Below are 13,682 nucleotides of genomic sequence, written 5' to 3'. Positions count from 1 at the left end.
CTAGACATAAAATTCCATCTGCCTAATTTGCAAATGCAGTTGGTTTAATTATGCATCCAAATTGGGAAAATGTACGCTCAAAAATATAGATAGATAATCCTATTCATGTAAAGTGATAATGCATAAACAAATTAGCTATATCCTCCGCAGTCTGCACCATCTCAAAACCCCCTCTGAGAAAAACTATTTTAAAATAAGAAATCCTTTCCTCCTGTGAGTTTACAGCAAATAGGACAGCCTATACACCAGTTTAGTTTGTTGTTTTGCTGCTGTTGCTCATGCAGTTTTGTTTTACGCAAAGGGATTATTTTCTTTGCCCAGGGATAATTCCTGCCAAAAAGGACCAGAACACAAGGGTTAGGTGCTGTGAATGTACCTGCTGCTACATTCAAGAAGTTTTCTGCCCCAAGAGGTGGCAGATGCAGGGAAGTGTGACAGAGCAGGGAGAGCTGAGGGAAGGGCGCTTGAGTGTGGATCGTGATAACGGATGATGAAGATAGCGGATGGAAGGCTGGATAATGGGCCAGAGAGCTCACCTGGGTGCATCAGGAGCCTCTGCTCTGCCTTGCCCTGAGCTTATTTATTGGCACTATAATAGCAGACCCTGGTACTGATTTTCCTTTCCTTGCACCCTGTTGTATTGTTTTGGCCAAAACCAACACACCCATGTAGGTCTCCTCACGATCATCCTGAGACTTGATTCCTAAAGCTCCAGCCTGGTGATGGTTCTACTACCTGCCTGGATCTGGTGCTGCCAAACTTGCGCTAATCTCCCTGGATGGTTGTGCCAGGCCTTGCTTTGTCCTCATGGTTTCTTCCTCTTCTTTTTACCCAGATGAGCAACAAAAGGTCGAATAGTTTCCGGCAAGCCATCCTTCAGGGGAACAGGAGGCTGTGCAGCAAGGCCCTCCTGGAGGAAACGGGGCTGAGCCTTTCACAGAGGCTGATCCGACATGTTGCCTATGAGACCCTGCCACGAGAGATAGACCGCAAGTGGTACTACGACAGCTATACCTGCTGCCCTCCACCCTGGTTCATGATTACCATCACAATTGTAGAGGCAAGTACCATAATGCCCTCTCTCTGGGAGCCCACGCTGCACTGCCAAAAGCTTTGCTGGGACATGATCAAGGGGGAGAGTGGGACCCAGATAAGGACAAGCATGAAGCTGATAGCCATTTTGGCTCACCTGTGGGTGTGTGTGTAAGTGGAGACTGTGATCCTGTCTGTTTCCAAGCATGATTATTACTCACTGAAACAGTTTGTATATGAAGTTAAAGAATTTGGGAAACTGTAGCAAAACTTTTTGAGGAGTGAATATCTGGACAGTTTTAGGGACACTGGTAATTCAAATAATGGAATTAGGAAAAAAAGTTCCTATACGGTTACCTCTGTTCTGTGAACGGAGAGAAAAAGGAGGGGAGAGAAACTGGATTAAATATTCTGACCTGCTCATCTGTAGCCCAGATGAGATTTTGGGACAGTTGCTGAGTGATGCGCTGGAATAAGCACAGAGAAGGATATAACATGGCACTGATCAGGAGGGTGCTGAGTTCCTCTGACTTAGTGGCAGGTGTGTTACAAAAAGCCACATACAACTATACCAGTGTGGTGCAGGTTCTTCAAAACACGGAACTCATACTGTGTGAAGCTGTCAAATGGGAGAAGAATTATTGTATATTTGACTTTCTTCTCTGTGATTTTGAGCTACAAAGTGCTTTTCAGCAAGAGAAGGCATTTGCTAACCAAGCAATCTTCCTGCTCTTCTAGGTTGCCTTTTTTCTTTACAACGGAGTGGTATTAGACAGATTTGTGCTGCAAGTCACCCATCCCTTATACTTGAAGAATGCATTACTTTACCATCCTCAGCTCCGTGCTCAGGCTTGGAGGTACCTAACCTACATATTCATGCATGCAGGGTGAGTACTTACAAACTGTGTAGACTCCCCACAGTTCAGGTTCCCCAGAGAGAGAGCGGAGGAGGAAGTGAGAGAACCAGCTCAGAAATAAGTTTTTAAAAATCAATTCTAAGTTGTGTATAAAAATCCGAAGTCGTTCTGGAATGTTGGGCAATGAGGGGCAAACCTTCACAGCTCTCTGAAGGGAGGAGGCTATATAAGGAACTTAGCAGATGCTGCTCTTCTCCCAGCAGTGTTGGGACCACACCTTCCTCTTATGGTGCACTTCCTAGAGCGTGCTTCCTAAAACTCACTAGATCGAAGCCGAATGTTCCTCTAGAGGAGCTCTGCAAGTGGTAGAACAAGTCTGCAAAGATGCTGGACTGGTATTTAAAAACTACATGGTGTATTCTTGCTAGACTTCCTAGTTGAGGTTGGAAAAGTCATTTAATCCCTGTGCCTGTGGTATGTCATCACTTAGTAATGTTGTCCCTTCTGTAGGGACTGAGATAATGCCTAGAAGCCTGAGTCAAGATTGAACTCCCATTTTGTCCACACTGTACAAACACCAGTGTTCCTGAAGAGTTGACAATCTCGACTGACCAGATGGACAGAGAATGGTCCATCTAACGCAAAATGCAAAATGAAGGTGCACACTAAAATGAATCCTCCTTCATCCCATGGGAGGTATGTAGCAGACTTGGGAAGAGAATACAAGGCGTGGGGATTCTAACTCTGTGCTTCTCAACTGTGCTATTCCTCCCAAGATTCAAAGAGACTCAATTGTGTGATGTTTGTGATGCCATGGTGACGAGTGAGTGTCACAGGGAAGTTCAACTACCCCCTCTGAGTAGTTTCTCAGATCATTATCTTCACACATTCCTGGCAGATAATTGCAATTTTCTGTAGTTCTGTCATTGAAAAATCACAGCAACAAGCTTTTTAGCAGTAGTTTATAGTTTGAATCTGGATAAAGACCCTTTGTTCTTAAATAGAAAGCCTATATTCCCAACAGTCAATGTTCTCCTTTGAAAGGCCAGAAAGATCAAGCTGATCTTTTCGTTTTTCCGTGTCTCTGATGGAAGACGTGCTGATGTCTCTTGTTTGCCATGGAAAAACTGTGTCGGTGTGTAACTGGCCTTGAGCACAAGACGTGCCTCAGATCTCTGGATAAAAATCGTAGGACAGAATGGACTCCACCCAAAGGGAGGTTAGGAAAAAGCTTATAGATGAAACTTCTGAACATGGCAACATCTGTATTTTGCATGCTAAATCCCTCCAAAAAGTCCATCATATATAGATGTCAGTCTGCGAGCGGGGACTATTTGGCTTAGAAATGAGACTGGTTATATAAAATGAGAATTGGAAGTCTCCATCGCTGAGGATGTAGGGAAGACTGCACTTGTAAAAAGAGAAAACACTGATTTTAACTACTGTTAGCTAATCTGTATCTGGGTTTTCTTGTGGTGGTGTTCCACTGTGTCACTTACGTAACTGCAGATTGCTTTGGGATACGTTCAAAGAGAAGCACCTGCACAAGGACAATTTTTGCAGCGTTTAAATGTCTTCCTGTGTCAGCTGTGGCATGCTTTCCTAACCTGTGCAAGGTCACCCTTTCCTGTAGCAGGCAGTACTCTGGCATTCTTCACACTTCCTGGCTGAAAACCATCTCGGGTTTATTTCACATCTGTGGCTGCCTCAGAGATGAACAGTGGGGAAGATGGTGTGCAGGAGACTCATTGTTTTTGTGATGGATTCCAAGTTCCTTAGCTACATAGCCTTCAAAACAATGGAGAGTCCTACTGGAACAATAAACACCATGATTTATCTGCAGTATCTGGAGTTAGGCTAAATGTTCATTTATTGCTAACTTCTGTGTGTTAAGCTCCTTTCATATCAGGAGAACAGATAAATCTTGAAGAGGTAATAATGTTTGTTAGTGGAAGCCCATCATTCTCCTCTCATTTTCAAATGAGAGGCTAACGGAATGCCATGGGGTCTATTGTTATCCTGTTTCCAGCTGAGACTTTAAAATGGTAATGTCAACTGCTCCTTAATTTTGTACACTCGCTGGGTCGGTTTTTTTGAAGAGCAAGTGACAGCCAGAAGGTGTCCGAGAAGACAGCAGTTGCTAATGCTTGGCTGGCTGTGCCTCTAGATGGATTCCAAAAATGCACGGGCTGTGTGTTGGTCCTGATGGAGGGAGCTTTGTCAGGGGTTGAAAAGGCAGGCAAAGTTGTAAATTCTGCCCTTCTGCTTTCATGGAAAGCAGACGTTGATTATCTGGGGCCAACGCATTTGTAACACTGCCATAACTAATGACTTGCATTGATGCTCAGTCCCATTTGTTTGGTCCTGGGGAAGGAGAAAGTCTTTAATAAATCAATGAAATTGTCATTTCAAGAATGATGCATTCAGCACTGGCAAAGGCTAATTATATTTTATGGGTGCTTATTGACTGTGGAGCCTTCAATGCTCTTAACACGATGGGGAGGAGAGGTGAATGGGATTGCTCCTGGAAAGTCTTTTAAGAACAGCTGTGAATCTGAGCAGTCACTTTAGAGTCTAGGCTAAACTTTGCCGAGTTCTTACAAAAGTTTCTTTGGAAAATAAGACCCAGTGTTTTGTGTGGAAATGTCAGGTGCCGCATCATGATACTGATTGTGTCAGCCAAAGCTTCTCCCCTCCTCTCTGTAAAAGAGAGCTTGGATGCTTTGACTCTTTTCTGTGATCTCAGTTTGACCTTTGCTGGTTGTTCCTAATTTAGTTCCTAAGTTCTGTGAACATGCAGGATCAGAACAGGTGTCAGAATATGCCCATGGCCAGTGGCGTCAAAAGTCCTGAGCAAGGTAATAAAAAAAATTAGTTACATGCAGCAGTTTCCCATGATGACAAATTGCAGTGCTCAGTGTCTTGTGCGGGAGACAAATTTATCCTTGGAGAGAAATTCAGTGGAAACAAACCTATTGATATATCCAGAAAGGACTGTTTCCTGCAGTATCATTTCTAGCAGGTTTTTTCCGGTCCAACTTGAAATTCTTGTTTATGAGACTTGAGACTGTTCTGTCATTACTGCATCTCACCATCAGCGCTTTTCTCTGATGTATATGGGAAATTGCTATGGTAACATGAAGAAAGACCAAAACAGTGAAAATGCATATAACTTAAACCAAAGATTGCTAGTAGCTGTCTGTGAGCAATCCTTTTCTTGTACAAAATAGGACATAGATTTTTTCAATGCATTAGCTGTTTTGCACTCTTTCCCCCAAAAGATGCCAGCCTTCTGTATTAAGGGTACCACTGTGTCATTTAGGTCCACCTCCTTTGTAAGCAGACTCTGGTGCTCTTCATACAGAAAGCCCTATAGCCCTGGGTCCAGCGTGATGTGGCCATTCAGCAAGGTCACAGCCCTGTGAGCACGGGGTAAACCTCGGACACTAGCACAGTGTTGAGAGGGACCCTGTTCAGGGGCCTGATGCTGTTGTTACGTTACTGGAAGATCCTGCAGATGACAAAAGCACGGGTAAATATTTGTATAGAGCTTTGAAAAGTAGAAAGACTGTTTTGTTAACTAATATTGATTAGAAGAACGAAGAACTTGCTTTGAAACTATTGATTCAGCTCAGGAGAAAACTGCTGCACTGGAGTCTTTACCAAATACGCACATCTTAGCTGGCACACTCTCTACCTCTAGGCTGCAAGTGGTCCTGCACGATGTGCTCAGCAGGGTTTTCTACAAGACTAGTCTCAGCTCAGCTTTTCCCATTGTGTTCAGCAGGAGTTTTGTAATGGGAACAAGGGTAGGTGAACAGAGAACTTCGGTGAATACATCTTGTGTCTCACTGGGCACCTAACCAGAGATAAAAATGCCCTCTGCATCCCATTCTGACCATGATCACGTAGAAGCAGGCACAGCAGCAGAAAAGGGTGAGAGTCACATAGTACAAACAGTAAAGCAGCATTCTGGGTCACAAGGAAACAGCAACTGTCTTGGGACTGCTAGGCTCACCTTACTTTTGACTTAATATCTGCTCCCCATCATGGCAGTGTAGTATGTGCAGGGAAAGGCTGTATCATCAGGAGAGAAGAGGGGAGCCGGCCAAGTTTCTGGCTTCCGTTCCAGGCTCTGCTGCCATCTTGCTGCTTTTTTGGACAAGTCATTTAACTTCTTCAAACCCTCTTCTGAAAAAAAAAAAGAAAAAAAACAAACAACAAAACAGTCTCACCAAGAGTCAAACATGCTATGAGGCCTTTGGCTGAAAGGACCTGAGCACGTATGAAAAAGATAATGAGCAGCAAGGAGGGAAAAAACATCACAGCTCTCAGTCTGATTTTTTCATAAACCATTGTTTTCCCAGTGTTACAATCTACTTTCATGAAGCAGGTGCTATTTGATTTCCTTTCCAAGATATCTTTCTCTCAAGTGTAGGGAAAGGAGATGAAGAGTTAGAAAAGAGGACAACTGTTGTTTTTCCTTGCCGCAGGATAGAACACCTTGGACTCAATGTTGTCCTTCAGCTCTTGGTTGGGGTTCCCCTGGAAATGGTGCATGGAGCTGCGAGGATCAGTTTTGTATATGTTGCTGGAGTTGTGGCAGGTAGGTGATACCTCTGGACGCCCCAAATGGAGAAGCATCTGAAAATGGTCTGTGTTGACTTTTGTGTAGGAGAAATGTTTTGTGACATTTGGATGTAGGAAAAGAGCAATCACTGATCTTGCTTGCGTTGAAATTCTTTTGGAGGCTGGAAGTGGGAAATACGCTAGAACTTGACCCATCTGTTTCTAACTAGCCATAGGCTCTGTGTTTAGGAAACCTGCCAAAAAAGCACCAACAACCTGTTACTTCAAAATAGCCTTGCTTTAGATAGTCTTGCTGAATGTGGAGGTCATGCTGTCCCTTTCCTCTTGTGTCTCATAGAGGCCTAGAAGAAAGGTGGCATCACAGGCATCCCTGCATAAAGAGTCATTTTTTGTATGTTCTAGGTCCTGTGCCCGTTCTTCCTCCATTTGTCCTGTGCTATCTGCTTTCTACAGCCTCAGTAAGCAACAAGTATTTGGTTGTAGGTCGTGAGCAGTGCACGGGAATCTGGAAATTCATTTAATCATGAAGCCATGGGGTTTGATTGATTTTTAGTTTGTGCTATATTACTTTTATTTATACTTGGCATTTCCAGCACTTTGGAGGTGATGGAAGTTAGCTGACAATAGATCAACATCTAATTAAAATGGGGAGAGTGTGAGAATAACCAAGGGCTTCACAGTGGAACTCAGACAACTGTTGACTGCCTTAGTTCAAGATTTATGATTTTTTTTTTCCCAGGTACCTAATATTTTTTTTTCCCGTAATGAGCAGATAAAGCCTTTGTAAAATGGGCTGCACTGGGAACTAATAAATCCTACATTCCAGCAGAGAGACTGCAGAAAAAATAATTGGACTAGGACACAAGACTAGGCATGGTACAAACACCATTCTATGAAATGCAGAGAAAGGAGTTAGCAGACCAGCTCCACTGTCCCTTGCCTGTTATTTTAATAAGCACTAAAGCGGTCCCCAGTCTGCAACTTTCCAGACATAAGCTTTTCTACAGAGATCTGTCTACCAAATCCTGGGGCTTCATTTATATATGTGTGAATACACATCGCACGTCTGTACCAGGTAAGCGAAGCAAGTGAGCATTGAATCTCCTACGGTTGAGCCCAGGCGAGCACTGCGAGTTGCCAGCTGCTTCTCACATTCCTGTGGCCATGGACTTGCTGGCAGGGGTCTGCAGGGCCAGAAGCAAGTTTTTCTTGAGCATTGGGCTGGGCTGAATGGCCAGAGCTCTGGAGGCTTGTAGTCAGTACCTGAGTGAGGCTTACTAGCCCACCTAGCATTGTTGGTTCATTTCTGCTACTCAAATGATGCCACTTTTTTCTCTCAGGCGAGCTGCCACATCCTTCTAGACTTGCCTTTCACACCTTATGGCCTATAAATTGTGGAAGAAAATGTCAAATGGAAAGGGAAAACTTCCCTTCTTAGTGCAGGATGGAACTACAAATGTGTCTGGATGATCCCACATGGAAAAGCATCCCATGTTACCCTTACCTGTTTGAGTTGTTAGCCAATTATTAAACACACTTTATTCTTTGATATTCTTTATTCTAGGAGAGAGAGGAAGAGGCATACTTATGCTGAGGATCTGGCAATATAAAGATAACACAGCTCCTAAACAATCAGGAATAAACAGTAAAATGTAGACACAGGCCAAAATGGCCACTCCCTACTTTTATGTTTTTTTCTCGTTTGTCTGACTTTACTATGAAGGCACATTGAGGCTGAGATTGAGAGACTCAGTGCAGTGTCTGAGGACTTAACTGCAAGTTCTTATTACTCCTTTCTTAACTTCTCATTAACTTTTTCCTTAATAGCGGTATTTAAGAGCTGAGAAGCCTCAGAGCCATGCAGTGAAGGAGGAGCTATCAGCAGAGTGGCTGGTGGAACCTCAGCACTTTCTTGACCCAGAATCAGCTGAGCAACTAGCAAAGTAGTTTGTTAGATTCTGTGCTACCAGAACTCTGAAGATTTGCCATTGTGAGTTTTTCTCATTCCCCCTCATCACAAAGATCGTCATTATCCCTGCCTTGTGACACCAAGCCTGCCTTTGTCTCTCTCTCTCTTTCTTAAATTACTCTTAAAGTTTGCAATGGAGCTTTGAGCAGATCCAAGCCTCCAGTTGCGATAAGGAGCAGCAGTGTCTATGTTTGGATGTGTGGTTATTAGTGGTGCCTTTCTGTGACTGACCTGCTGTTTTGGTATCTTGTGTTTACTGCCTCCATCCAGGTTATTTTTGGCTAGTTTTACTCTGAAGTTTTATAAGTAACAGGCTTCTCACTGTGCAAAATTTGTCTTGCCAGCATGGGAGCTATTTCTATTTTATCTTCAGGTGAGGAACAAGGCACAGACTTTTTCTGTCTCCTGCTTCCTTGTTATTTTAATCAGGGTGTAAGTGCCTTTTTGCAGCATAGGTTTGAAGATACTTGCTGTCTTGCTTAGCTGATTTTCAGGTTGGAGCAAAAGAATCAATCACTGTCTTGGCAGTACTACAGGACTGAGTTAGCTTCGCAAGTCCGTTGATTCCTCCACCCCCTTCTCTTTGTGTATTACTGACCTGCAGCAATTAGCACAAAACACGCAGTAGCAGGGATGTAGGGGAGGAGAGAGAGTGTTTATTTGGCTAGCAATTGTCACAAACCCTTGTTCTTTCTCCCAGGGTCCCTGGCAGTGTCAGTAGCTGATATGACTGCGCCTGTGGTGGGCTCCTCTGGAGGAGTGTATGCTCTTGTCTCAGCTCACTTGGCCAATATAGTCATGGTGAGTACCAGAACAACTGTCTAACCTCTTCGGAAGTGAGCCAGGTCTGCTAGTCCAGTGGGATTGGAAATAGACCCAGCTGTTGGTCGTTCAGAACTTGTTCCAGTTAAGAGTCTTGTCTCAGTGTGGTCCTGGTATGGAAGTGTTACACTGCAGTTAGTGCCTTGGTACCCTGATGACTGGCAGCTTGCCAGGAGAAGCCAAAGATGCTAGTAATCCAAGACTTACTGGTGTACTTCAGCTGTCCTTGCAAGGGCTGACAAGCATTTGGAAAAGAAGGAACTGACTGGCACTGCAGAAGTTGCAGACTTGTTTCTGTCTGGATGTGCCAGACATCTAACCTAATGTTAGCAGGTACCTAAGGAAATTTAGTATTTGGTGGATTTGTGTGCAGGATATCCCTTATCTCCATTTGTAAAACCCAGACTGGAGCTGAACTCTGGGAGTACTACTGATGCATCTTTTTGCCGTTTCACCTAATGAAGTACTTTACAAAGGTCAATAAATACCAGCATTGTCATTCCTCTAAGACCTGGAAGCAGGAGCTTATCCAAGGTCCTCAGCTAGGTGGTGGCAAAGTCCAGCATATCTGCCTGTGTGGCTCCTAAAGTGACCACTGGGCAAAAATGACGTTGCTGAGAGCTGTTTTTGCTGTGATGAGGGTTCGTGTGTGGTGGTACAGGGCTGCATGTCTGTTGTGTACCAGCAACGTCAGAGCAGAATAACCATAAAAATGATGGTAGTGTGTCCTCTCCTGGGATCTGAGTGGGAAGATAATGTGAGTTGGCTGCAGTAGAGATGGAAAGTCTGTTATATGGGTGCTGGAAAACGTGTGTGTGTGTGGTGGTACTTGTCAAGCCTAAAAGAAAACCTTGTGTTGAAAGTTGGTGTGCAGTGAAGTCAGCAGGCTCCGGCTGCAACCGGCAAGGATGCTGCTCCAGGCAGCCTTTGTAGCAGCTGGGAGTGGGGGGAGTGAGTGGCTTCCTGAGCAGAATAGATCTCCTTTGCTGTCTTCCAGCTTTTCGGAGCGTGAATGAGCTGGAGCTGTTGCCAAATTAGGGCAGTTTGAGTGGCTGGCAGAGAGACAGGGAGTGGAGGAGAGGGGCTACCCCTATACCACAGGGTTTCTGCTGGTGAAATGTCTCATGTACAGTTATTTCCTGTATGATTTGTGTTCCTGCCACTGGGCAACAGAAACCGGAGGGAGTTTCTCTGTCTCAGAGGGTGGTAGTGCAGACACAGGGTTTCTTCACACCAAGATTCGCTGGGTCAGAGTGGGGCACTGAAGGAAATTTTGGTTTGCTTTAGAGGAAGAGGCTCTGCCAGAGGTGTATGGAGAGTCTTCACCAGATATCTTCCCAGACTTCTTAAAACATTGCAGAGTGGCCTGTTGTTTCACTGCTCTTTGGCCTCCTCCAAATCTATTTAGCAATTGCTACCTTAGCATCTATATTTCTCCATTATCCACTGCCTCTTTTCTTGTCTTGAAATTACTTTTACTGCCTTTCTCATTCTGGTGGAGTGTTCTTTGGCTTTCCTTTCGCCCTCTTCTCTCTCTCTGCTCACTTAGTATATAGATGTGATGCTCCCACGTGCTGAAAAACACACTGGCCATTTGCTGGTAAAGCACCAGTCTGGCACAGGTGCTCTGAGTGTGCTGGGAAGAGGAGGGACTGTTGCAGGGAGAGTCTCTTGAATCTTCTGTTCCCTTGTGCCTCCTGGTAACCAAAGGAAATGAAAACATTCCTGCTTGTAAAAATAAATATTCTTGAAATGAAGTGCATAAAATAACCAACAGGGGGAAGCAATAAAGCATGTCCACCCTAAGGAAAAGAGTGAGGAGAGGAATTCAAAACAGCTACATGGAAATGAAAACTGAAGGAAGCAGCACAGTATTAATCAGGATGAGTTCAGAACTTTCTGGCTGGGTTAGGTGTCTCTGTGGAGAGAGAAAATCAGTTACTCATTTTGTAGAGATTGCATTTTTGTAGTCACAGAAGTGATTTACTGACAGATCCCACATAAAACTTGAATATATGTAATATGTATTGCAGAATATTTCTTCAGCAAGCTGAAAAGTCAGTGAGTGCCATTAAAGTTAGGCTGAAGAGTTTACAAGCATTTGTTTTATTCCTTCAATGTGATAAGTGGGAGTTTGTCACAAGAGGCCTGGCTAGTGTGGTATCTCATACTGCTTTCATCAGGCAAAATTTCATTGAGTGACTTAATAATAGAATTGTCATACATCTGAATTCCCCAGAACATGATCTCTTTTTCTCCTTGGAAATTTTGTGCGAGTGAAAAAGGAGAAATTTAAACATTTCTCCCAGGATTTTTGACTATTATTCAGAGATTCTTATTCCTCTATATTGATCAATGAGCAAGCCTGAAGACGGAGGAGGCCACATCCAGGCTGTCTTTTGGCCCTGTTTCCTTGATATTCAGTTATTCAGGTCTTTATTATTTGTACATGCTCTGCAGAAGATCTGAGTTGCAGAATTTCAGGGAGCCTCAGCTACAGGCAGTAGCACTGGAAAAGTGCTGTAGGGCTTGAATGGAGTGAGAAATTACCTGACAGGTGACAGTATTGGGCCTCCAAGTGAATCATGATGAGCTGTGTGATGTTAGCCAGAATTATGCTTGTTTGTGTTGAATGCTGGGTACTGCTCACGTAACCTTATTCGATGTGGCCTAATACAACAGGGTTTTTGCAGGGTAGGTAAATTCAGATATTTTCAGAAGTCAGAATTTAAAGTGAAACATCAAACTAATGTGTTAAAAAATTAGTCTGAAGAGTGGAGAAAAGGCTGGCAAGGCCAGCCAAGGACCACGCCACACCAGCTGGATTTCAGGCAAGGAAAGTCAGAAAGGCTGCCAGGCAAAGAAGTTCTAGACTTTCCATAACTTGGACATGTCTGCAATATATCCTTTACTTTTTCTTCTGGGATTGACAGGACTGTGTTTGGTGTGGTGAGTGGAGAGTTCACAGCCAGGTGGCAAAGGCAACGAAAGGAGTTTTTTTCAAGGGATGGTTGTCCTTGGTGCTCTTGTGGTGCAGATCTGAATATAAAATCCCTCCAGGTTTGCATGCAGCATCACTTTGTTTTCCTTGTCTCTTTTCCAGAACTGGTCAGGAATGAAGTGCCAATTCAAACTGCTGCGCATGGCTGTTGCCTTGATCTGTAGTAAGTACCATGCAATAGTTGGCACACGTGCAGTCTTGTTTTGTTTGTCCTTGTTATCAGAGTTCATGCTGATTCAGAGAGTTTTGACTTTGCAGCAGTTTTGGTAGGAACTTGCAGCTGGACCCTCTGGCAGCAGAAACCACATGTCTCTCAAATGCAGATTTTGACTTTCAACACAAGCTTTTGTAAATGAGGATTTGTTGTTAGCCAGCATCTGTAGCTTGTGGCATTTGTGAAGATGTGGGACTTAAACACCTCATCTCTGAATCCACAAACAAGCAATGCTTTCCTAATGACAATACTTGGGTTTTCTAGAGCACTTCCTATCTGGGATGCATTATACACACATTAATGAATTATCTTCCAGCCATATCCCTAGGGTGGCACGATAAGGAAAACTAGGCCAAGTATTCATCACAGACAATTGTCTTCAAAGTCTAACTTTTTTTTTTTTTTTTTTTATGATTCTGGTATAAATTTTGGAAGGCAGATATTCCCCCACCTGTCTACACTCCCATTAACTTAAACTACTTACCAACCACTGGGGAGACCTCATGTCTGTGTGCCACCACCCTTACACAGCCATGGCTTCCCAGCTTCCCTATGCTCACCATACAGGCAGTTTCTTCCTCTCCATCTCTTCAGGGATGGAGCACTGCCTGTGAGATGGACTTAAAAAGGGATAGACGTGGATAACTAATTTCTTTTTTCTTCTTTGTTCCAGTGAGCTTTGAATTTGGAAGAGCCGTGTGGCTGCGATTCCACCCCTCCGCTTACCCACCATGCCCACACCCCAGCTTCATGGCTCACTTGGGAGGGGTGATGGTTGGAATCACCCTCGGTGTCATCATCCTGAGGAACTATGAGCAGAGACTCCAAGATCAGACTTTATGGTGGATCTTCCTTGCTATTTATGTCATTTTTGTCTTGTTTGCCATCTTCTGGAACATTTTTGCCTACAGCCTGTTGGATCTAAAGCTACCTCCTCCTCCTTGAAAACATGGGACAGAAAACTCAAGAGTGGAAGTCATCTGTCAGCTATGTTAAATGAATGAAGATGGAGGATCTATTTTTATATTTAACTTAAGGGAGGATGATTCTTTCGAACACAAGTGTGTGCTGGATGGGATGGTTAAAGATCTCACGAGAGAACAGGCTGATCAGTTTGCTCACAAATCTAGCAGGTACTGTAACACTGGCTGGCCTGGACCCTGCGGTTTCTCCACTGCCAGGGCTCCCGTTGGGCAG

General features: G+C 43.9%; 1 protein-coding gene across 1 annotated transcript in view; it reads left to right on the top strand.

Annotated features, from left to right (window-relative positions):
• Nucleotides 1–13,430, top strand: part of RHBDL3 (rhomboid like 3) — a 64,453-nt gene extending 51,023 nt beyond the window's left edge. Inside the window, exons 4-9 of the mRNA XM_086624077.1 lie at nt 836–1,060; nt 1,771–1,919; nt 6,383–6,495; nt 9,149–9,249; nt 12,374–12,434; nt 13,159–13,430. Coding sequence (XP_086480203.1) covers nt 836–1,060; nt 1,771–1,919; nt 6,383–6,495; nt 9,149–9,249; nt 12,374–12,434; nt 13,159–13,430 — 921 coding nt within the window. The remainder of the gene's footprint in view (nt 1–835; nt 1,061–1,770; nt 1,920–6,382; nt 6,496–9,148; nt 9,250–12,373; nt 12,435–13,158) is intronic.
• Nucleotides 13,431–13,682: the final 252 nt, after the last annotated feature.

The sequence above is a fragment of the Tauraco erythrolophus genome, chromosome 20 (genome assembly GCF_009769465.1).
Source record: "Tauraco erythrolophus isolate bTauEry1 chromosome 20, bTauEry1.pri, whole genome shotgun sequence".
Lineage (NCBI taxonomy): Eukaryota > Metazoa > Chordata > Aves > Musophagiformes > Musophagidae > Tauraco > Tauraco erythrolophus.
The sequence above is the reverse complement of the archived record's forward strand: the minus strand, read 5'-3'. Positions and strand labels throughout refer to the sequence as shown.